Below are 23,349 nucleotides of genomic sequence, written 5' to 3'. Positions count from 1 at the left end.
AGCTTCTTCGACAAAGTTGTAAATAATGTAAAAACAAGCAACTTTGCTGAAGAAATAAAATTTCTGTCGTTATCGAGTGCTGAACTATAGGGCATATTCTTTGAAATTTCTTTAAAAATTAGTTTTTCATTGTTAGCATTTGTTAGTTGCATTTTACACGAACACAATGTTCTAGAAAATTATCATAGCACTTAAAATACACGTTTTTGCAGAAGACCGCAAAACTCTTGGGCTTTTACTTTCTAAGTTATCATATATTTAAGCTTTAAGTTTCCATAGCTTCATGAGCCTATGGGGTAAAATGGGGCAAGTGGATTTATAAAACCAGTACTTCATCTTGAAGCTTAAGACAAGTATTATAAACTTGTATGGGTTCCGCTTGTCGCCAACCACTCAAATGAGAGTACGGTAAGCATACGTTTTATGTGTTTCGCGTTCGCTATAGGCACGATACACGTCCATTCTTTTGTGTTAGTAGATAGACTAGACACATGGTTTCTTCGGCAGAGTTATAGAAAATATAAAGGCAAACAACTTTGCTAAAGAAATGACATTTCTATCTCTATCGAGTGCAGACCTATAGACCATTTTCCTTGGAAATTCTTTAAAAATTATTTTTTTATACTTAGCTCATGTTGGTTGCATTTTACAAGAATATACGGTTCTAGGCGATTATTGAAAGACTCCAAATACACGTTTTTGCAGAAGATTGTATATCTCTAGGACCTTTCCTTACAAAGTTACACTTTTCGCCCTTTCGGACTACTGTGCAGCTGTGTCCTCCTAGTTGGCTTCGAGGTATGACGCTGGCCTAACAACATCGCAGCAACTGGCCCTGCAATTGTCCTGCACTCTAATAGCTGGCTGCGAAGTCTGCCGTATAAAAAAAGAAGATCAAGTTTCGATAACGATATGTAGCACCTAGTGTTTGCTTTTACCAGCTATGTAGACCAAAACAAGATCAAATTTGCGAATGCGAAATCATTTAATTTTCAGCTATAGCTATAGCCCATGTCGAGAATTGGGTTAGCTACCATACGTGACTCAGCAAGTTTCGTTTTTTCCTGGCCACACTTCCACGCTGATAAGCAACCGCATAAAACGAGGGGATCATCACAGGTATCTTTCACCGCTAGAATCGAACCGAGTAAATTCTGTATCTTGCAACAGTCACTAAAAAGACATAAAGCACAACACAAAAATTAGACATGCAAAATTATTGTATCACTTTGCAACGTTCAGCAGCGCCCCTAGTCAAAGTTCAATAAACACGTGTTTCTGCGCATGCTCACAGCTGAACGTCAAAGTTTACACAACAGTTTCGACATTATTTACTGACAGTACGTCAAACGTTCAAATTAGGTGAAGAAGTGGCATTTACGAGACAATCGCAGCTACTGCAACTGCAATTCCTGCTTCTTCGAGAAAAGTATTTGTCTTTTTTCACTTTCACTTTCACGTAAAGATCGCGGAAAACAGTGGCTCAAAGCGAAATACCAGAAAAAAAATACCGACAACGCATTACATCACGCCGAGATTAGTGTGTCACTGGAGCGCAAACAGCGGCCTTCCTCGCCGAGCGTGTTTTCATCTGCTCGCTTGCCGTGTTGTTTCTGCAAACATCAATTCCAACCAGTTTCGCTTTTATTTTTCCGACGCCTGCCGCCGACAGACTGTGCGTCGCGACGACAGCGACGACGACGACGAGTGAATTCGTGATTTGTTACACAAGGGGAACAAACATTCAGCTGCGAGGAAGCTGCGAGCTACTGGGCCTCCTAGCAGCGATCGTGGCAACAACAACAAATAGGCTCGTATAGGGTTACTAGCGGCAATTTGCATCATCGAGCGTCGAGCCTCAACCAGCTGATGCGAGCTAAGCCAGTTTCAGTACCGTGCCGTGCTCTGCCTCGCGAACATCGTTCCGATCGATGTGGGGGTTGTGTTAGTTTTAAAACTGCATCTATAGTTTAGTCGCGTGTTCCAAGTGCACCATCCGGCGTCGACGACGTCTGTTTTGGGGAAGTTTGTAGTGACTCGCGACGGGGGTTGCAGTGAAACTGACAAGCGGCTGACATTGACCAGGCTGTGAATTGCGAAGTGCACGTGAAGTGTGTTCAACTTCCAGTGTTAGCTACTTTGTTGTTTGATGCTGGTGTGATTTTACAGTTTCTACATCTGAGGTCGGCTGTATTTTACCAAAAAGTTCAAATATGTTGTTCTCGGCGAGCGTCATCGCCCTCGCCATCCTAGGCTTCCTGGGATTGATTTCGTGGCTATACGACAACTTAAAATCACTTGCTCAGATAGTATTGTCCGTGCTAGCTCCGTACTTTGTGCCAGCGGAGAATAAAAGCCTGGCGGAACGCTTCGGTAAATGGGCCGGTAAGCGATGATCCTTCAGCCGACCGAAACGATCGGCCTTTGTTTCCTAGTTGTTTATAATGATACCTATCGTATGTGTGTTTGTTTCATTACCCTTTGCGGCTGCCAACGGATGATCACATCAGTCATTACCGGCTGCACCGATGGAATCGGCAAAGAGTACGCATTTCAGCTGGCCGCCCGTGGCTTGGATATCGTGTTGATCTCACGGACCACCGAGAAGCTAATTGCCGTAGCTTCCGAGATCGAACAGCGTTACCACGTCAAGACGAAGTGGATCGCCGCGGACTTCAGCCAGGGACGACCCGTCTTCGATAAGCTCAAGCAAGAGCTGGCAGGAATTCCGGTCGGAATATTGGGTGAGTGTTGCAATTCAAGTCACATAAATTAAATTTTATGGTGTTCTTATGGGTGCACAATTGTTAGAATAATGATGAGTTGCAAAAACTTTAATCACAAAACCGATAAGGAAACAAACTAAACTAACTGATAAGCGTTCTTTGATAAATACCTGACCTCTGCACCTTTGGTAGAAATGACTGGATTAATTATTTAATATATGAAATTGAGAGATACTTATAAAAAGCGTTTCAACCATTTTTAGGAAAGGAAATTTAAAATTGGTATTAATAGTCAATCTACAGTTGAACACCGAGGTGAGAAAATATCATTATGAAAGAGAATATTTATGAAATTTATCTTCATGACACACAAAAAATAATCGAAAATAAACGTTAAATAACTTTTTGCTAAGTTTAATTCCGGTTTACCTCGACATTCCAAAATAAAAACTGAAAGAACAAAGATCACCATTTTAAAGGCAGAAAAAGGATTGTATAAATTTTATGTTAAAGGTAAACTTCGTATTCTACTGTTGATCAAATGACGATGATGAAATAATAAAAAAACGGTAATAAAAACCAATTCAACAAAACAAGTCCGGTGGGCTTAATATCCAACCAACCGGTGCCTTGATGTTCCTATGGAACTAAAGTTAGACTGCGAAAATGGAAAACTGGTTTTGGCCATTTGCACTAACCTTGATACTAGATGAAATTCAAAGTTGTGCTTCAAATAAAATTTTAAATGTCGCAGTTTTCAATGCTCGAGATATAAAATTGATTGGGCTAGAAGCTGATTGCCTATTAAGGTTCTAGCCATAAAATTTCAACTTCCAAAGAAAAAAGTCAGTCGATCTAGCGATGGCAGGAACACTAAATATATCATCATGCTACTACAATTAAAATACTGATAGTGTATTAAGAAAATTCATCAAAGAATGAAAAAAAAGAACAAAAATAAACCATTAACTAGCGCAAAGGGTGTGTACGTTTGCACTCTAACGCAACCCATCCTTGCTTCGCTGTGACAAAACAATCAATGTTTATCACCGACACGATCAACTGAACTGAACTGAACTAATTGTCGGCATACCTAGTTTCATGGTGTGCATATTAGCAACACGCAAATTGCTTCAACATAGTTTCTGTTGATCATTGCAATACAAAAATAAAAGTTGCATGTCAATTAAATATTTATTTTTGCAATCGTTTGTTGAGTTGACAATTTGACTGAATCAATATTGAAAAAAGCATTACAGATCAGAGATCAGACTTCGGAACGCGACGATAAAATAATGATTCTTTTTTAAACTCAACTGAAGAAAATCCGTCTCATCACGAAACTGGCTTTCATCAACGTCCGTGAATCGATTCGTTTTAATGATCTTTCTTTTTATCGCTGTACTATAAATTTTATCGCTGCCATTATTTTTCGCTATGGAAATGGTATTAGGTTATGGATAAACAGCTTTGATTGAAAATGAACTACAAACTAATATACGGCTTATTCATGTTGAACAAATCACCAGCTTCTTTTCAAATTGATTCCAAAAGCTGTTTACGGAAAAATGGACAAGTCTAGTCCAAATAACTATAAATTATTAAGCTATTATTAGCACAAAGCACTTTAATTCATGCATGAATTCAAGTTGTTTATTGGGTCTGGAGATAATACTTTTGTAGTGTAAATGAAAAGCTAGTGCGTTATCCTTCTATACACCGAGATCATAAATATGATAGTCATGATGTAATACGAAACCCGCAATATTGCAGTTGAAAGAGATGGGTTTGTTTTTAGCCGGAGTTTATCAGGCGTTAGAGTTCCGGACAGTCAGAGTCGATTCTAATTATTTAGAAAATTCTCACGTTATCGGCATAAAATGACCTAATGTTATATGGAAGGAGAGTTAACAGTTCATTTATTAGCAACGATAAAATCAATGGTCCTAGGCTGCTTCCTTGCGGTACGCTAGAGACGTTTTACTATGGGTGTCAATACCTGGATACAATCCTCACGCTCAATCTACAATATGTTGAAATTGAGTCAATCGCAATTGAAATTGAGTCAATTACAAAACGGTAAGCAAACTTCCGGTTCCTCTTTGCAAGCAGGATACCGTGATAAACGCGATCGAAAACGGCTTGCAGGACCGTATGCACCCCGGTTTTCAGATCCGAATTTGCACGTCTTCACTCATTCTATGTTGACAGAGTGAAACGAAAGCAACCACTTTCGACAATTTCATCAGTTTCACAAAATAAAAAATCGGTGAAGGGCAAAGTAGGCCCGATTTCCCGCTTGGATGCGCCGCTGGATCTCCTTACTAGTGTTGTTGTCCGCGGTCACCAGCGATCCCAAATACACGAACTCCTCTATCACTTCTAGTTCGTCGCCGTCAACGGTTACCGTCCGTGGGAGGCGCGCGTTTGATTCCTTTGAGCCTTTTCCTTCCATGTCGAAGACCAAATTTCGACGCATTAATTTTTAGCCCACTTCTCCTAGACTCCGCTCTCAGTCTGGCGTAGATTGCCTCCGCCGTCGCAAAGTTCCTGGCAATAATATCGAAGTCATCTGCAAAGCCTGAAAGTTGGCTACTCTTGGTAAAAATCGTGCCTCTCGTTTCGATGCCCGCTCGACGGATCACCCCCTCCAGAGCGATGTTGAACAGCATGCAGAATAAACCGACACCTTGTCTCAACCCTCGCCGCGTCTCGAAGGGACTCGAGAGTGTCCCAGAGATGCGTACGAAACACATCACTCGATCCATTGTAGCTCTGATCAGTCGCGTCAGTTTGTCTGGAAAACCGTATTCGTGCATTATCTGCCATAGCTTGTCTCGATCGACTGTATCGTATGCTGCTTTGAAATCAATAAAGATGTGATGCGTGGGCACGAAGTACTCCCGACATTTCTGCAAGATGTGTCCGATAGTAAAAATTTGGTCCGTAGTTGTGCGAGCCCCCATGAAACCCGCCTGATAATTCCCTACGAAACCTTGTGCTATCAGTGACAGCCGGCGTAACAGGATCTGGGGGAGTACCTTGTAGCTGCAGCAGTCTAGCCGATCATCCTTTTTGTAGATGGGACAAACCACTCCTTCCATCCATTCCTCCGGTAGCTTTTCCTCCTCCCAAATCCTCGAAATAACCCAGTGTAGAGCCTTTGATAGCGTTTCTCCGCCATGTTTATAAAGCTCTGCCAGTAGGCGGTCCTTCCCAGCGACTTTATTGGTCTTCAGCAGCCCGATTTCTCGTTTGACTTCTTGGAGATCAGGTGCTAGGACTTTACTATCTTCCATCGGCGCTCCTAAGTTAATTTCCGTTCCACCTCCTTCTGCGACTTCGCCATTGAGGTGTTCATCGAAGAACTGCTTCCACCTGTCGACCACCTCGCATTCGTTTGTAATTAGATTCCCTCCCTCGTCCCTACACATGTCAGGTTTCGGTGTGTAGCCCTTCTGAGTTTGGTTCACCTTCTCATAAAACTTGCGCGTGTCATTAGCTCGGAATAGTTGCTCTAATTCTTCACGATCTCTGTGCTTAACATTCACCCAGAAACAAATCCAAAGATAAGCCATTTTCCTTAAGCTTGGAGCGTCAAGCGGATCCCTGTAAAGATTTCATTGTATTCGTAGAATATATTGTTTACATAGACAGACAGTTGTAGGCTTGAAACCCGAGACCAGTTACAGACAGTTAAAGCGTTGCTTGGTGGTTTGGCAGCGAGGTGTTTCAAAGACCACAGAGCAAAACTTCCTGGACGTTTCGAACGACTTCAAACGAAGAGTTGCTACTGTAAATCCCCGATGACTTTGACCCGTGGTTTCTCCAGAATCTTTCAAACCTTTTGATTTCAGAAATTAAAATATTATTGATAAGCTGAATTGCTTGTTTGATACGGCATTTTCTGCTGTTCTGCCGATTACGATCGCATCTAGATATGGAAATGGCACTTCCTCCGAACAACTTTAACTAGTGAATCTTCTCTTCAAGTCAAGTTTCCCTTAATATGATTATATCGAAGTCCACAACAATAAGAAAATTGTCGATTTTGGTTAGGAGTCCACTAACGTTCTGGTGGTAAATAGATAAGTAGCTTGAAGTAGGTTGAAAGAATTCTATCGTGTATCAGGGATACGGAGCGTCAACGAAGAATCTATTATTTTTTATTTATTTATTTATCCCTTTCCATCAGCCTTCTGACTTTAATAAACTTAATTACAGAAACAAAACATCGCTTTAGTCTAGTGATAAAAATGCTTACTGGTTCATCGTACCGAAGAGCACTACGCTCAAGGTTCGGACCATAGATGTTATCGACTCTTTAAGACTTTAACTAGGTGCGATGAAGAGCAAGCTGTAGTAACGACGCTATGCTCGAAAACACAATGACGATAGCAGTCATGGGGCACCAAGTTCCCCGTTAAGTAATTTTGCTACGAGGGTTACTTGCTGGATCGATTGGTATACGGTGGTAAATTTGAGGGATCATTCCATGGCAGCCTCCTGAGAGCAAGATGCACACGTACTCTATCTACGTAGAGACCAAGATGCTAATAAGAAAATCACTTCAATGGGGCATTTTCAAGGGTTGTCCCAACTTGTGCGCAATACTTACTTTACTTTTATGGCGACAATCCGCTTATCGAATCCGTGCCGAATTCAGAAGACGTCTGTACGTTTCTCGGGCTTGAGCTACCGCTGTCCAGTCGCCCCTAACACCCGCTGCTCTAGCATACACGTCAATAGTGTGGCATCCTGGTATTTATAGCATATTATAGGATTTGCCTTGAATGCGTAATGTGTGTTAATGACCCATTATTTGGGTAATTGCCGGTAACGTGTAACTGACACAAAGCGAGCGTCGGTTGACAGCTTCCCGCGTAAAAGAGAATAGTGAGTCAGTTGGTGTTAGGGTATGAACCGCAGGACATCACAAATAGCACTCATCCACTGAGTACATAGTCTGCCTCGAAGTCGTCGGCCTATGTCGGGTTCTCTGCTAAATATTGTTTTAGCTGGTCTCTCAACCGGCAGCCTTGCTACGTGGCCAGCCCATAGCAGCCTGCCGTGTTTTAGCAGCTTCACGATATTCGAATCTTCGTATACTTGGTATATCTCACGGTACAAGCGCATGCGTCACACTCCTGCATCTAATATATCGCCAAAAATTGATCGCAGGATCTTACGCTCGAAAACTCCAAGAGCTCGTCGGTCGCTCTCTTTTGCTTCGTAGCCGTAAAGTACCACCGGAAGAATTAGCGTTTTATATAGTATGAGTTTTGAACGGATTTGCCGGCCATGGGACTTCAGCTGCCTACGTAATCCATAGCAAATCTATATCCTAATCGTAAGTAAATTTCATCTGCTCAATTCTACGAAGCTATCCAGAAGTCCGTACAATTAAATGAATCATCAGATGAACTGGCGTCACAGAACATCTTCAGAATGAATAGTAATAAATCCAGGTTACTACCTTGTGGTACACCGGATGCATTAACGAATGATTCCTCTGTGTGTGTGTGTGTGTGTGTGTGTGTGTGTGTGTGTGTGTGTGTGTGTGTGTGTGTGTGTGTGTGTGTGTGTGTGTGTGTGTGTGTGTGTGTGTGTGTGTGTGTGTGTGTGTGTGTGTGTGTGTGTGTGTGTGTGTGTGTGTGTGTGTGTGTGTGTGTGTGTGTGTGTGTGTGTGTGTGTGTGTGTGTGTGTGTGTGTGTGTGTGTGTGTGTGTGTGTGTGCGTGTGTGTGTGTGCGTGTGTGTGCGTGTGTGTGTGTGTGCGTGTGTGTGTGTGTGCGTGTGTGTGTGTGCGTGTGTGTGTGTGCGTGTGTGTGCGTGTGTGTGTGCGTGTGTGTGCGTGTGTGTGCGTGTGTGTGTGTGCGTGTGTGTGCGTGTGTGTGTGCGTGTGTGTGCGTGCGTGTGTGCGCGTGTGCGTGTGCGTGTGTGTAGTGTGTGTATGTGAGAGAGAATCCTAGAGCAATCTTTCCTAAATGGGAGTTCGCGAACTCATTGAGGAATACCACATAATAGGTTACACTCTCCGACGTATTTAAGAGCCGCAAATTTTACTTCGTAGCGCTGCAGTAGGTGTTTTAGAAGGGCTCAACGGTACGTACGTACAAAGATGAACATACCATCTTCCAGATCGATCACACACGATCTGGGTACAGCTTTCATAGTGATAGGCGAGATGCGACAACGGCCAAGATGAGTGATGGCCAATCAATCCTCGAATGTGCAAGTTGAGAACTAAATATCATCAACGTGCACTGTGTTTGCCTCAGAACTGTTTACCGATGTCGACAAGGATGAGTTCTACACGCACATGACATTAACATCGTCATCGGGAATTTTAGTGCACAGGTCGGCCAGGAGGAGGAACATTAACCGGTGATCGGAGGGTGCAGCACACACCAGTCGACCAACGAAATAAGCCTAAGACTTATCGACTTTGCCGCCTTCAAGAACATGGTCATACGTAGTACCTTCTTCCAGCACAGATTCCTACTCAAGTACATCGCAAGAGGTCACCAAATCAGACAGAATCACAGATTGACCACGTTTAGATCGACTGTCGGTAGTTCTCAGACATCATTGATGTCAGATCCTATCCAAGTGACTTGGACCACTACCTAGGGGCCGTGCACTAATTACGTAAGGCATTATGGGGGGAGGGGGGGTTCCGCGAAATCTTACAAAATCTTATTTGGGGGGGAGGGGGGCCTAATCATTTCTTACGTAAGATTTTCACACACGAAAAAATTATGGAAAAGTCACATTTTTAATAGCAACTTATGTTATTTGTTACAAAAATTTTTAAATTGATGAGGTAAGTTGTGAAGTGTCGAAATCTTTCATGCTGCAAGGAAATGCATAGCAACCTGCTGAGTATTTTAGCCTTGTCCACTCAAGGAAACAGCAGTTGGCCTAGTTGTTCCAGAGTCTCTGATGTCATCGGTTTATGCTATTATTTATAATTTATAATTTATTCGTATAATTCATAGGACAATTTGGGTCTAAATGAATACTTAAAAGTTACTTAATTATTAGTATTTCTTTGTCAAGTGCACGAATTCGTTAGCGGTAAATGCGTGATGGTTCGTCAAAAATAAAAAGGTTGAATTGCAAAGCAGTTGAATTGTCTTATCATGGAAGCGATGGGAGAGTTGGCAGCATATTGCGTTGAATAGGATTCTTCCTGTAGAATCATTCTGGGTCGTAAGACTCTTGAAGGTGCGTAGAGTCCGATTTGCGAAAGGATGTCCGGTGCATCATATTCGCCAGTTAAAAGCTTGCAGCCAAACAACGATTGCGAAACCTCTCTACGTCGACTTAGCGTGCTTAAACCCAACAGACGACAGCGGTCTTCGTACGGTGTTAAGTTTTGCTGATCCCTCCACGGAAGGTGACGAAGTGCATGTCAAACAAATTTTCGCTGTACGTTTTCCAGTCTGGCGGACCAGATATACTCGTGCGGGTTCCAAACGATGCTCGCAAATTCCAGCGTTGACCGTACAATAGAGCAATAGAGAGCTTTGAAGCAGATCGGGTCATTGAATTCACCAGCAATCTTAAATATGAACCCAAGACTACGATTGGACTTGATGGCACAAATGTGGGACTTCATGGTGAGTTTCTCGTCAAGTAATACTCCAAGGTCCTTCACCTGTTCTACCCTATTCAATTTTGATCCGGAAATTTCGTAATCGATTCTTCTGACTTCAAGATAGATTTTCAGATCATCAGCGAAGAAAAACCTCCCATCTTCATTGAGTAGTAACGCTGCATCATTTATGTAGATACAGAATAGCAATGGTCCCAAATTGCTACCCTGTGGCACACCAGAACCATTTGTAAACGCGGTAGACCGGCAGTTGCCAAGCTGTACGAAGAGTTGCCTATCCGTAAGATAAGTTTCCAACCATCTGCACAATCTTGTGGTACACCCAAGTTTCTCCAACTTGCTTAAAAGAATAGTATGATTAACGGTATCAAAAGCGGCCTTCAAATCAGTATAAACTGTATCCACTTGCGCTTTGGCGCTCATACTATTTATGCAGAACGAAGTGAAATTCACCAAATTCGTTTCTACAGATTGCCCGGAAACATTCCAACATATTTCGTTGCAATTTCCTATCTCAATCCCGCAAGGCAGCCGTAATCCCTTATGATATCACGAGAAATATTTTTGTTTAAAAGTAGCTTACACAATTAATGTATAGCTGTACCAATGGAACAAGTACTTGATAACCTACTATACAACAAAAATGTTTCTTGGGATATCTTGTTCTTCTGTTCCCAAATATCTTGCCTGCCGTATGTGGCCAGAGTGGGGTCAGTATTTTGCTTCAAAGGAAACCGCGGTCATTACAGATCTGTACATTAGACGCAACGCAGTGCCAATTCCAACATGAGACCATGTCGCGTGTCATCTAGAAGAGGCAAAGAAGTCGCCTCAGACGATTTAGATTGGATCAATGCGAATTAAGTGCACGCTAGTGAGTTTCTGAGCATACACCAACATTTATTGACAACCTCAATGCTGAAATACGTTCTGTTCGTGAGGGGATTAAGGGATTTACAATAGATAATTGATATTATTTGATTTTTTATGAATTTGTTTGAACTTTGGTTTTTATGAACTTGTTTGAACTTTGTTGACTGTTTCAATATTCTTTCAATGTCTATCTTTTTAAATAAAACTTGAATTTTGATGTTTCAAAAAATCTTACTAAGAATTTGTACGGGGGGGAGGGGGGATTGGCCAAAATCTTACAAAATCTTATATAGGGGGGAGGGGGGGTTCAAAAATGAGGAAAAAGGCCTTACGTAATTATTGCACGGTCCCCTAGTGATGATTAAAATACACCCAAAACTCTCCGTTGTGAACGATATACGGTACCGTCACCAGCATCGGTTAAATCTCATGTGGCTAAAGCAGCGATGTCCGTAAACTACGCGCACTCACTCAAATCTGCGCTGTTGAAACGATCTGGTTGAAGTACATCTCGAGGACCATGGTTGGAGTACCATCAAAACAGTCATTAGTAGTATAGTGGTGAGGATGGATGGATAGTAGGAGGATGTTGGATGTGGAGAACCCTGCGCTGGCGGCAAAGATAACAGTACCACTTGTCAGGACGGAAAAGGCACGGACAGAAGTGAATGCAACATAACCAAATCTTCAGGACAAACATGCGCTGCCTGGAAGAGCAGGAGCAGCTATATCGTTCTCAGGAAACGGAAAAGTTCTATTAGAAACTTAGCGCAGAAAGGCATTGTGCGGCGAGCCGAATTGTTTTGGAATAAGAATGGCAGTATTTTAACAAACGCTCATGAGGTGGCCGCATGGTGCAAGTAGCGCTTCGACGAACACCCGAATGGCGCCCAGACGGGGAATCATAGCAGCGGTAAAAGAAATTTCGACGATGCGACAAACGTCACCTCTTACACCAAGGGCCCCAACGATAGCCGAAGTTAAGGGCCTAAAGAACAATAAATTGACTGGGAAAGATAGAATCGCTGCTAAGCTCATTAAAATGGGACTAGAAAAGATGGACACTTGTCGTCGCTGGCTAGTGGTTGGACTTTGGAATACAAGAAAGGTACCGGAGGAGCGGAATGATGGGAATGAGAGGCTTCATTGTTAGTAAATGCAGAATGCAGTAGTATAGAATAAACCCATGCTAAAATCACTTAACATCGAATGACCTGATTCCACTAAAATTCGAATCCACGACCACTCTGGACACAGGCCCCCCGAAAGAGTCAAATTTATTTTCAATTCCATGAAAATCAGTTGACTGTTTGAGAAAATCTCTCCTTTCGAATTTCTTGTTTTGCAGACTGAAAGGGGTTTGTATACCATAACGAACGAAACTTTATTAATTACCGTTCTCATTAGATTTTTTAGATTTTTCTAGGTATTTGAGATTATCAAATTGCATCTTTTGTATGTAATTGTATTGCTTTCATACGGATAGGTATCTACAATCAGAATACAATATCCGTGTTTGAAATACGTTCGGAACCAAATAATTGTTGTATACGATGTAATATTGTTATATAATGACTAAAAATATAAATTAATTGTCCGCATCGTATTACCTACGACGAGAAGAAATGGGGAAGCAACAGACAAAGGCGAAATTGCTCTTTATTTAAAGTTGAACATAGTAATTATTGAAGATGAACTGTTTTACTATTCATTTAAACTACACAATACACTCATCAAATGAAAGCCATCATCACGGAGCTGCTCAGCCGAGCAGCTCTCAACCTTAATAGCAATTTCGTAAGGCTGATTGTTTGCAGTTTGTTTTCATTTTCTTACTTCATTTTTTTCATTGTTGTATTGTTCCGGCTAAACATGGCAGTTAACAACGTCGGTACGAATGTGGACTTTCCGGATGATCTGGAGAATGCACCCGAGGACAAACTGTGGGACATCATCAACATCAACATCGCCACCGCAACGATAATGACGAGGATAGTGCTGCCGGAGATGAAGCAACGCCGTCAGGGTGCAATCGTGAATATCTCCTCCGGTAGTGAGCTGCAACCGCTGCCATACATGACGGTCTATGCAGCTTCCAAGGTTAGTTACCACGGTGTTGCGCAAATAGAATGTTTCCAACCAACCGCATCAATATTCAAGCTTTTATTAGTCAAAATAAATCACAAGAAATCGCATAAACGATTCATAACTACGGCGATTACTTCTCTTATATATTGAGCAAAGATCCTCATCGGACACTCCATGGTCATTCATAAAAAAAAGATTGTAAAAACAGTTAACTGGATTCTGAATGGTATACCATTCAAGATTGTAATATAAGCATCATCTTCGTTTGCCGGTAAACCTGTAGTACCACTTCGACGCATAATAATGTTAACGGATAGGCAAAAAACCAGTTTTCTTACCGCAAATTTTCAATGTTAAAATACCTTTAAACTGCAACTAACAAGCGCACTCTGTGCGTTTATCTCTTCTTCTTTTTCTTTCACGTACCGGCACTCCTACCGTTCCACATAAAGGCTTACATGCATAACTTCACCCTAGCGATGCAGCACGAGCTGGAACCGTTCGGCATAACGTGTCAACTGGTCAGTCCGCTGTTTGTGACCACCAAGGTAAGTAGCAACCTTTCCGAACCTGTTCGGGGTCAAGTAACACCTCTCTAGTACAAGGTACCTACCAGAATATTGTATACTTAGCTGGGTGTCGGTGTTGAATTAAATGCCGTACGAAAATTGATCCGTCTCACGCCTTGGCCGGCAAACTCGTTTAACGGTTTAAAAGTGATTGTGATCTCTAGAATGCAGATCTGCAGTTGCGCTTTGGGAATGCAACAACTGCCCCCACTGAAAAGCTAGCGCGTTCTGAGTAGGAGGTCTGCTTCGAGTGGGATTTTAGTGAAGCAGCTGCTGCATTATTGAGCCTTTTACGTTTTCAAATTGAAATTACTGTGAACCGCTAGCCAATTAAGCCTCATTCAGTCACGTTTTGTCCTTTGGCACTCTTCTGTGACGCTTGTTGCCATTTCAAGTTATTTAAGCCCGTAATTGGTTGTAATTGATTCATCTTCGAGAAAATTCTTTACCAAAAGATATATTCAGCTGTCTGACCTCTAACCGTCACGTCCCGTCACCATAACCTATCCTTCATATATCTGGCTGGTTTGGCATTCCACAATATCTGACTATATTATGTATTGAAGCCATTATACCAATTACTAACACTTCTTCTTCTTCTTCTTCAACAGCAGCATAGAGCCGGGGTGGCTCGTGCTGCTTCAAGCACTCGTCTCCATTCAACTCGGTCTTGGGTCACTCGTCGCCAATTTCCTAGTCATCTCAGAAGTCGCAAATCGCTTTCGACCTGGTCGAGCCATCGTGCACGTTGGGCCCCCCTGTTCCTGGTGCCGGTAGGGTTGTTGAAGAGGACTATTTTCGTTGCACTGTCGTCCGGCATCCTTACGACGTGTCCGGCTCACCGTACCCTGCTAACTTTCGCTAGATGTTCGATGGGAGTCTCCCCAAGCAGTGCCTGTAGCTCGTGATTCATACGCCTCCGCCACTCTCCGCTTGCAGTTTGTACTCCGCCAAATATCGTCCGCAGCACTTTCCGCTCAAACACGGAAAGGGCACGTATGTCCTCCGTGAGCAGCGTCACGGCTTCAAGTCCATGAAGAACTACCGGTCTAATAAGAGTTTTGTACATTATTAGCTTCGTCCGGCGAAGGGAAAAGTAGGCCCGATTTCCCGCTTGGATGCGCCGCTGGATCTCCTTACTATTGTTGTTGTCCGCGGTCACCAGCGATCCCAAATACACGAACTCCTCTACCACTTCTAGTTCGTCGCCGTCAACGGTTACCGTCCGAGGCAGGCGCGCGTTTGTTTCCTTTGAGCCTCTTCCTTTCATGGTCTTTGACGCATTTATTTTTAGCCCAATTCTCCTAGACCCCGCTTTCAGTTTGGCGTAAATTGCCTCCGCCGTCGCAAAGTTCCTGGCGATGATATCAAAGTCATCTGCAAAGCCTAGAAGTTGGCTTCCCTTGGTAAAAATCGTGCCTCTCGTTTCGATGCCCGCTCGTCGGATCACCCCCTCAAGTGCGATGTTGAACAGCATGCAGGATAAACCGTCACCTTGTCTCAACCCTCGCCGCGTCTCAAAGGGACTCGAGAGTGTCCCAGAGAAGCGTACGAAACACATCACCCGATCCAATGTAGCTCTGATCAGTCGCGTCAGTTTGTCCGGAAAATCGTGTTCGTGCATTATCTGCCATAGCCTGTCTCGATCGACTATATCGTATGCTGCTTTGAAATCAATAAAGTAGCGATGCGTGGGCACGTTGTACTCCCGACATTTCTGCAAGATCTGTCGGATAGTAAAAATGTGGTCCGTAGTTGCGCGAGCCCCCATGAAACCCGCCTGATAATTCCCTACGAAACCTTATGCTATCGATGACAACCGGCGTAACAGGATCTGGGAGAGTACCTTGTAGGCGGCATTAACCAGCGTAATACCACGATAGTTGCAGCAGTCTAGCCGATCACCCTTTTTGTAGATGGGACAAACCACACCTTCCATCCATTCATCCGATAGTTTTTCCTCCTCCCAAATCCTCGAAATAACCCAGTGTAGAGCTTTTGCTAGCGCTTCTCCGTCATGCCTGTAAAGCTCTGCCGGTAGGTGGTCCTTCCCAGCGGCTTTATTGGTCTTCAGCAGTCCGATTTCTCGTTTGACTACTAGGAGATCAGGTGCTAGGACATTACTACCCAGCTAGCATTTTCATATGTATAAAAAAGGTAAAAATCAGCATTACGTACAGATATACATGATAAATAAATCGTATTTCATGCGCAAAATTGGCATATCCGTACTATTTTGGAGGCGATATACGTGATTACGAATAATTTTGAGCGTTACGACTATATAAGTATTTATATACGATAATATCCGATTAAGCGCGAGTCGCTCCGTACTACTCTACGATTTTGTGCTGAAAATCGTATGTATGTCAGTCATTATCATTATATACGACGAAAAATCAACTTGATCCCACTTTATCCAGCTTTAGTTACGATTTCGAGTTTGTTAGGAGATATTTACGATAGTTTTCATATATTGATATACGAGTTGGTGCTAGCTGGGTATCTTCCCTGGGCGCTCCTAGGTTAATTTCCGTTACGCCTCCTTCTGCGGCTTCGCCATTGAGGTATTCATAAAAGAACTGCTTCCATCTGTCGACCACCTCGCGCTCGTTTGTAACTAGATTCCCTCCCACGTCCCTACACATGTCTGGTTTTGGTATGTAGCCCTTCCGAGTTTGGTTCACCTTCTCATAAAACTTGCGCATGTCATTAGCTCGGAATAGTTGCTCTAATTCTTCACGATATCTGTACTCCTTTTGGCGCTTTTTCCTCCTCAGGATAGTGGTCAACTGGTTCCTAGCTCGTCGGTATTTGGCCAGGTTCTCTCTAAGGGCAATACTTGGATAATTTTTCCAAGCACCGCTTGGAAGCCTCCACCGCTTGTTAGCCTTACCGTTTTGAAATCCGTCCATCAAAATTTTTCATCGTCCGAATTAAAAATCACAACAATATTTGTGTAGGACGGCATGACAAATGTTATTCTGCAAAATTTCTGCAGGTCAGGATTTCCTCAGATCAGGTCAGGCTGGCTGTAGAATAATGACAATGCCTTGCATGAGTTATTTTCATTTATGAATGACGGAAATTAAAACGATTAGTCGACATTTTCTCCTTCGTCGCACGAAAATACATAGGAACATTGGCTGGTAGGACTTCTTTAATGATAAAAAGCATTTAAATAGATCTCAGCTCATTTTGATTGATCGCGAATGATAGACAACACACTAAAATATTAGGGAATAACTAGTTTTGCATTGTGTGTCATAAAAATGCTGATATTTTTAATAATTTGTCTTGGATAGGACGGGAATATGCAATTACGACGAAGCAGTAACATACCCTATACGGTTCAATCATTCTGTTGGCGAGAAGCACTTCCCAACTAATCTGCTGTTTTAATCATACCAATTTATAAATCTGGTTCGTTCAATAAAGTAGAGATCTACCGTGAGATCTTTATTCTTAGCTGTCTGGCATAGGTCCTTGAAAGTCTGCATTAGTCCGCTCCAATCTTGTCCATACTATTAAAAAGTCCATACTATCAAAATGGAGTTAGCCGAATCGAGTCAGTGCAGCGGAGATTCATTCGTTTTGCTCTTCGGAGACTTCCGTGGAATAATCCTTTCCAGCTGCCAAGCTACGAACAACGCTGTAGGCTCATCGACCTAGACCCCCTTCATGTTCGTCGCGATGTAAATAGAGCAACAATTGTCTCCGATTTATTGACCTCACGGGTGGGTTGTCCGTATATATTTGAAAACCTTGATATTCACGTCCGGAGTCGTACATTACGCAATAGCCACTTTTTACACGTGCCGAATCGACGGACTAACTACAGCAACTTCAGCACGATTACCGGTCTCCAACGCCACTTTAACCGCTTTTACTCCAGCTTCGAATTTGACGTCAGCCGTAACGTGCTGAAAAATCGCTTTTTTTCAATAGCGCGTAGTTTTTAGGTTAAACTATCATTTGGACCATAAGGCCTGTTGATGTACAAATAAATAAACAAATAAAATAAATAAATAAATAAAGTATGGTGCAGGATTCGTTCTATCAATGAAAAACGTTCGACCACTAGAAACTTGCTGAGCTCTGTATCGACTATGGTGGACAATATCGAAAAACGTTTTTGACAAGGCTCTGAACACTTCAGCGGTTAAAAGGTTTAGAAAAGTCTACCTGAATGGTTGACAGAATAGATCCTGTCGTATCTGACGGGACTCTAGACCGTTCCAGATTCAGTCCGCTGTTCCTCAAGGCAGAGTCTTGGGACCGTTGTTGTTCGTTCTTTTCATCAACGATCTTTGCAATAAATCGAAACCTCCGAAACTATTATACGCTGACGGTCTCAAATTTTATCGTCTGGGCACAGTGGCAGTGGTAGGCAATGACGCTATTATGGAATGTAGAAATTTCAACGATGTGTACCAGGGGCGTAGCCAGAAAAATTTCTTGGGGGGTGGGGGTTTACAAAAAAAATCGAATATCGAACTTATGCAGTTTATTCAAGAAATGGAGAATTATTTTCAGTTAAAAGCTATTTAGGTTGAAATTGAGTCTTCTTCATTTGACAAAAAAAATAGAATTGAAATAATATAAGTGAAATAAGAGAAATTTTACCTCTAAGTTGGCATCGAGGCATGTGTGTTCGAATCTCGGCTGGGAGAGGCTGTAAGAGTCCATTGGATCGAGTCTCTTCGAGACGCGGCCAGGGTCAAAACAATCTGACAACTTATCCTGCATGCTTTTCAAGGTCGCTCTTGAGGGGGTAACTCGACAAGCAGATATCCAACCAAGAAGTTTGATTTTCAATAATTGTAGCAAACTACGCAAGCTATGCGCTTTGATATTAAAGCCAGAAGTATTATCATGGCGCAGGCCCTTTGCGCTAGACTGATAGCAGAGGCCAGGAGGATTGAGCTTAAAATTAAGGATTAGGGAGTTTTTAGGGATTAAACAATGCGCACTGACGACATACACGCTCTTGCGGACGATATTTGGCGGAGTACAAGCTGGAAGTGAAGAGTGACGCAGGTGCATGAATCAAAAGACACTACTTGAGGAGACTACTAACGGATTTGGCGATAGTCGGTAAGGTACGGTGAACAGGATACGTCGTAAGGAAAACGACCGGCACTAGGAACAGAGGGACTCAACGTGCGATATGGCTTGACCGAGTCTAACCGACAATTTTTATTTTTTTAATAGAAAAAACTACAACTTCAGAAACGCCTGCGAAATGGGCGACGAGTAACCCAAAATCAAGTTGAATGAAGCTTAAAACAGCACGACCCATCCCGACTCTAAGCTGCTGACGATGGCAAGGATCGTACAACCAGCCCTGTAAATTTTCTTGTGCTCTAAACCAGGATCCGGCAGTGTCGAAACAAATAAATGAAGCTGACTTTCTTTCATCTTCGCGTCATACATGAAGCGACTGGTTTCATTTATTGAACAAGTTGGTGACTGTTCCAAGTGACGACAACTGAAAGTCAGGCACGAAAATGAAATATTACATGCGTGGACATACGTAGGAAATGTTACTCAAATTCAATTCATTTGCCTTAAAAGTTATTATACTTCTACTAAATATTTGATAGAAAACTGAAAATGAAACTTTAAAACCTATAGTCATGCTGAAGTGAAACCCGTTTTACTGACACTGATTGAAGCCAGGTTTGAAGCGAAGCGGTGTTGCTTCTGCTGCAACCGAAACTTGATTGCTTCATTGTCGAGTGACGATTTGCAGTTGAAAGTGACGTTGTCGGGTCCTGCTGATTGCTGTGAAATTTCAAGCTTGAAAGTGTGGAACAAATTTTCTTCTGGGGTTTGAACCCCCAAACTCCCCCCCCCTCGTCGCTACGCCCATGATGTGTATGCTGTTGACTGTTGCCAGTCAAAAGCAAATTTAAGTCAGAATTTAACCAATTTAAGGGGGCATAGTACTTTTTACACCATATTTTTTGCCTTATTTCAAATATTTTTTTCTCGATAACGCGAAAAGCGAATCGATTCGGGTTTTTTGCATTCAAAACATTGTGCTTTATACTAATATTTACAATTTTGTTTGCAAATGTGAACCTCTTCCCCTCTCCCCTACGGCTCCTTGAACATGATCATTCGAAAAAAACATGATTTACGGTACCATGGATTGGCGCTGGGGGGCTTATCCGATTTGAAAAATTCCAAAACGACATGCAACTATATTAAATTATCTCGTGTTTGACCCATCCTTTTTTTAAAATTCGAACGCATAACAAAATGACGGACATTCAAACATAAAAGTAACGTTTTTAGTCGAAAAAATTGACTTTAAACATTTCTAAAAAATACAAAAATTGTAATATCAAAAAAAGGATGGGTCAAACACTAGATAATTTTGTTGGCTTTAAAACAAAAAAAGAATCATGAGAATTGCTTGAGCCGTTCTTGAGATATTTATGGTACCGACTTTCAAAACCTGGTTTCGAGATAAACGACGTTGAAGTTTTTATTCGCTGTGTAATCGCTCCAGACATGCGCGGTACAAATAGCTGTAACTATGTCAATTTTTGGAATTCATCGAAATGACTTGAAGCACGTATGGTCAAAATGTTAATCTTTCGAAATAATCAATAAAAAAAATTTCGATTTTTTTAAACTGAAAAAGTACTATGCCCCCTTAATTGGCGATAAAACTAGGACTTTGACGTATGATATACTAGGGCTAGGGCTTAAGCTTGGGCTTGGGTTTGTGGGCTTGGGCTTGGGCTTGGGCTTGGAAGCGTGTAGGGCGCTATATCTCTGCATATTAGCGTTGATAGGAGGAAATGCTTATCAACTTAGGAACTATATTGGCTTGTTTCATTATGCCTGATTTTTGTTTTCAGGTATAATAAATTCAAATTTGTCACGAGGTTTTCGAGTCATTTTAAATCTCGCATGTGCATAATATTTTTAGATATAAATTATCAAATTATGGTTGTATATGAGCACCAATGGCATTATATTAAATTTATTAAAAGGTATTTTTTAAAGGTATCTCAATTTTCGTAATTACTGGCTTTACCAGAAAATTTTTGAATAGTCAGGTTAGTCTTATATAACTCCCCCCATCTACTAACAACAATTCCTTTCCCGAAATACTTGTGAAGATGCAGAGGATTCCCTGGTCTTTAGTAGCAACAAGTATTGGACTAACATTCCTTCCCATCCCACCAGGACCCGCATTCGGACGTGGCCGGCGTCGGTATTGATCAGCATGCAGGGACCTGATAAGGTTGCACAATGAGGAATAGCGTGCTGTCCCAAGTATGCTCTTTCCAGCCATCATTTTGCAATTTTCATCGGTCCTGGTCAATAACGGAGTAGCAGCACACGGGCGGTATCCTATGCTTATGCTTATGCTTGGGCTTGGGCTTGGGCTTGGGCTTGGGCTTGGGTTCATAAGTGTGCATGCTATGACTTAGAAGGTGTGGGTCAACGGTCTGCTTTTAATCAAGTTCATTACTTCACACAAAATTGTACGCAAAATATTGAATGACTTTCCGATAACATAGCTCAATGTACAGTTTTTACTGAGCGCAGCAAACGCTCCCAAAGTCCACCAAAATGTGATCTTTTCTGCACGAAAGAAGTGAACTGGCTGTCAGTTCCGCCTTTATTAGAAGAGCGACTTGCAAGAGAATGTCAACACCATTTATGCAACAGGCACCGACGACTGATTGGTTCTCAGTCACGTTCACATCGAATTCCAGGACTAGGACATTGAAAAAATAGTGTGAGCAGATGAATCTTTCCCCTCCGTAAGTTTATTGTTAACTGGAGTACGACACATGCTGTTTAATTATTTTGCGCAATTAAGCTTAATAATTTTAAATCATATCAGAATCGCTCGACTCCCGTTGGGACATTCTTACCACTAGTATTAGTAATGTGGGCAACAGAGTGATTACCACAGTAAATTATGTAAAAACATCAAATCTTAAATAATTTTCCCAGTTCCAGTTAGAAACAAAAGTTGTAGGCAAAATTAGCAAGGCTATATTTTGAACTGCACTGAAAATAAGTCACAATATAAATGAAGTCAGCGTGCTATAAGCACTTTGCATGGCGGCTTGCGCAAAAATGTCAACCTAAACCGACCGCACGCAGCATGAGGGATTCACGTGAAGCAAACCAATAGGCTGAAAAGGTCTCAATAAGATTTCAATGCAACTTAACGGAGTGGAACCAGATGTTAATCAGCGGAATAACCATGTGCGTCTGCGTGTGCAGTTCGGCACTGCACTTTTGCACTGGCCGGCCGGCAGAAATACATAAAATGTTGAGCTTGGGCGACCGCGGGACGTGGCGGACGGATAGCGTGACTCGTCGAAACGATAATGCACACCGTCCGCCAACCGGTAATAAGATACCGGCCCAAACAGACACCTGATGACATCTAATGGCAACAAGAAACGGAAAGTAATATGCACTTACTTAGAAGGTTTGCTGACATATTAAATTAATACCTTTGTTTATCACCCCTGCTGAGCGAAACAATCTCTGAGCTGTAGGTACTGAAAGCTACTTCTTCCAGCTCTCACACAAAGCCTAGCTGCTAATTTTTATGTTCTTATGTTGTCACGGCCGGTTCGCCGGTTTTGAATGATTTAGAGCTTTTTTTTAATTAACTGTATCCTAAGGTCAACTGGTCTCTGTTGACTTGTTCAAGGATATTGATTTTAGTTATCTGTAAGCTTAAAAAATATAGTGTTAACAGTTTGCACTTTTGCAAATTTTGAAATTATGTAGAACGAATCTTCAAAAATGAATAGTTCGCCATTAAGATCACTGTCGATTTGTGAACTCTAGAAAAATGGGAATCATTTTTTAAATAAATGGAAACTAAAACAATATTATGAAAGAATTTTTAAATACGTTACTGATAAAAACATTACTTACTTACCTTCTTACAGATGAACAGCTTCTCTGACACCGTGATGGCCGGCGGAATCTTCATCCCGAGTGCGAAATCGTACGCAAAGTGTGCCGTCTTTACGTTGGGCAAGACAAAACAAACCACCGGCTACTGGTCCCATGGTATCCAGTATTGTGTAATGGGTCTAGCACCAGAATGGATTCGGACAACTGTTGGCGGTATTATGAACAAACGATTCCGGGAGGAGTACTTTCAGCAACAGCAGCAATCCCCGGCTAAAGTGAAATGAAGCTGCGCAGTCAACAAGGGGCGAGCTAACATTCTATAATTGCATTTCCGTAAAGCTAAGCGTAGATACCGATATGCTGGTTACATAGAGCATACAGCATAGTCATTCCACGGCTTGTTATCGTACAGTTTTTGTGGAAATTAGCATAAGACTTATTTGCTTTTAGTTACCTTTCGTTACCAGTTCTGCTAGTAAAATAATTCGAAATAAGCGACATCTTTGTTTAACTAGAGAAATCCTTTCACGCTCTCTTCGTTGGAATCAGTTGTTATGGTTA

At 42.0% G+C, this 23,349-nt stretch overlaps 1 protein-coding gene across 1 annotated transcript; it reads left to right on the top strand.

Annotated features, from left to right (window-relative positions):
- The first annotated feature begins 1,363 nt into the window (after positions 1-1,363).
- LOC128742112 (inactive hydroxysteroid dehydrogenase-like protein 1) lies at positions 1,364-23,270 on the top strand. The gene is made up of 5 exons (XM_053838330.1): positions 1,364-2,385; positions 2,511-2,744; positions 13,098-13,318; positions 13,759-13,854; positions 22,821-23,270. Exons 1-5 carry the CDS (start codon positions 2,214-2,216, stop codon positions 23,070-23,072), a joined length of 975 nt encoding a protein of 324 aa, XP_053694305.1. The 5' UTR covers positions 1,364-2,213; the 3' UTR covers positions 23,073-23,270.
- Positions 23,271-23,349: the final 79 nt, after the last annotated feature.

The sequence above is a fragment of the Sabethes cyaneus genome, chromosome 3 (genome assembly GCF_943734655.1).
Source record: "Sabethes cyaneus chromosome 3, idSabCyanKW18_F2, whole genome shotgun sequence".
Taxonomy (NCBI): domain Eukaryota; kingdom Metazoa; phylum Arthropoda; class Insecta; order Diptera; family Culicidae; genus Sabethes; species Sabethes cyaneus.
This window is presented reverse-complemented; position numbering and strand designations above follow the sequence as displayed.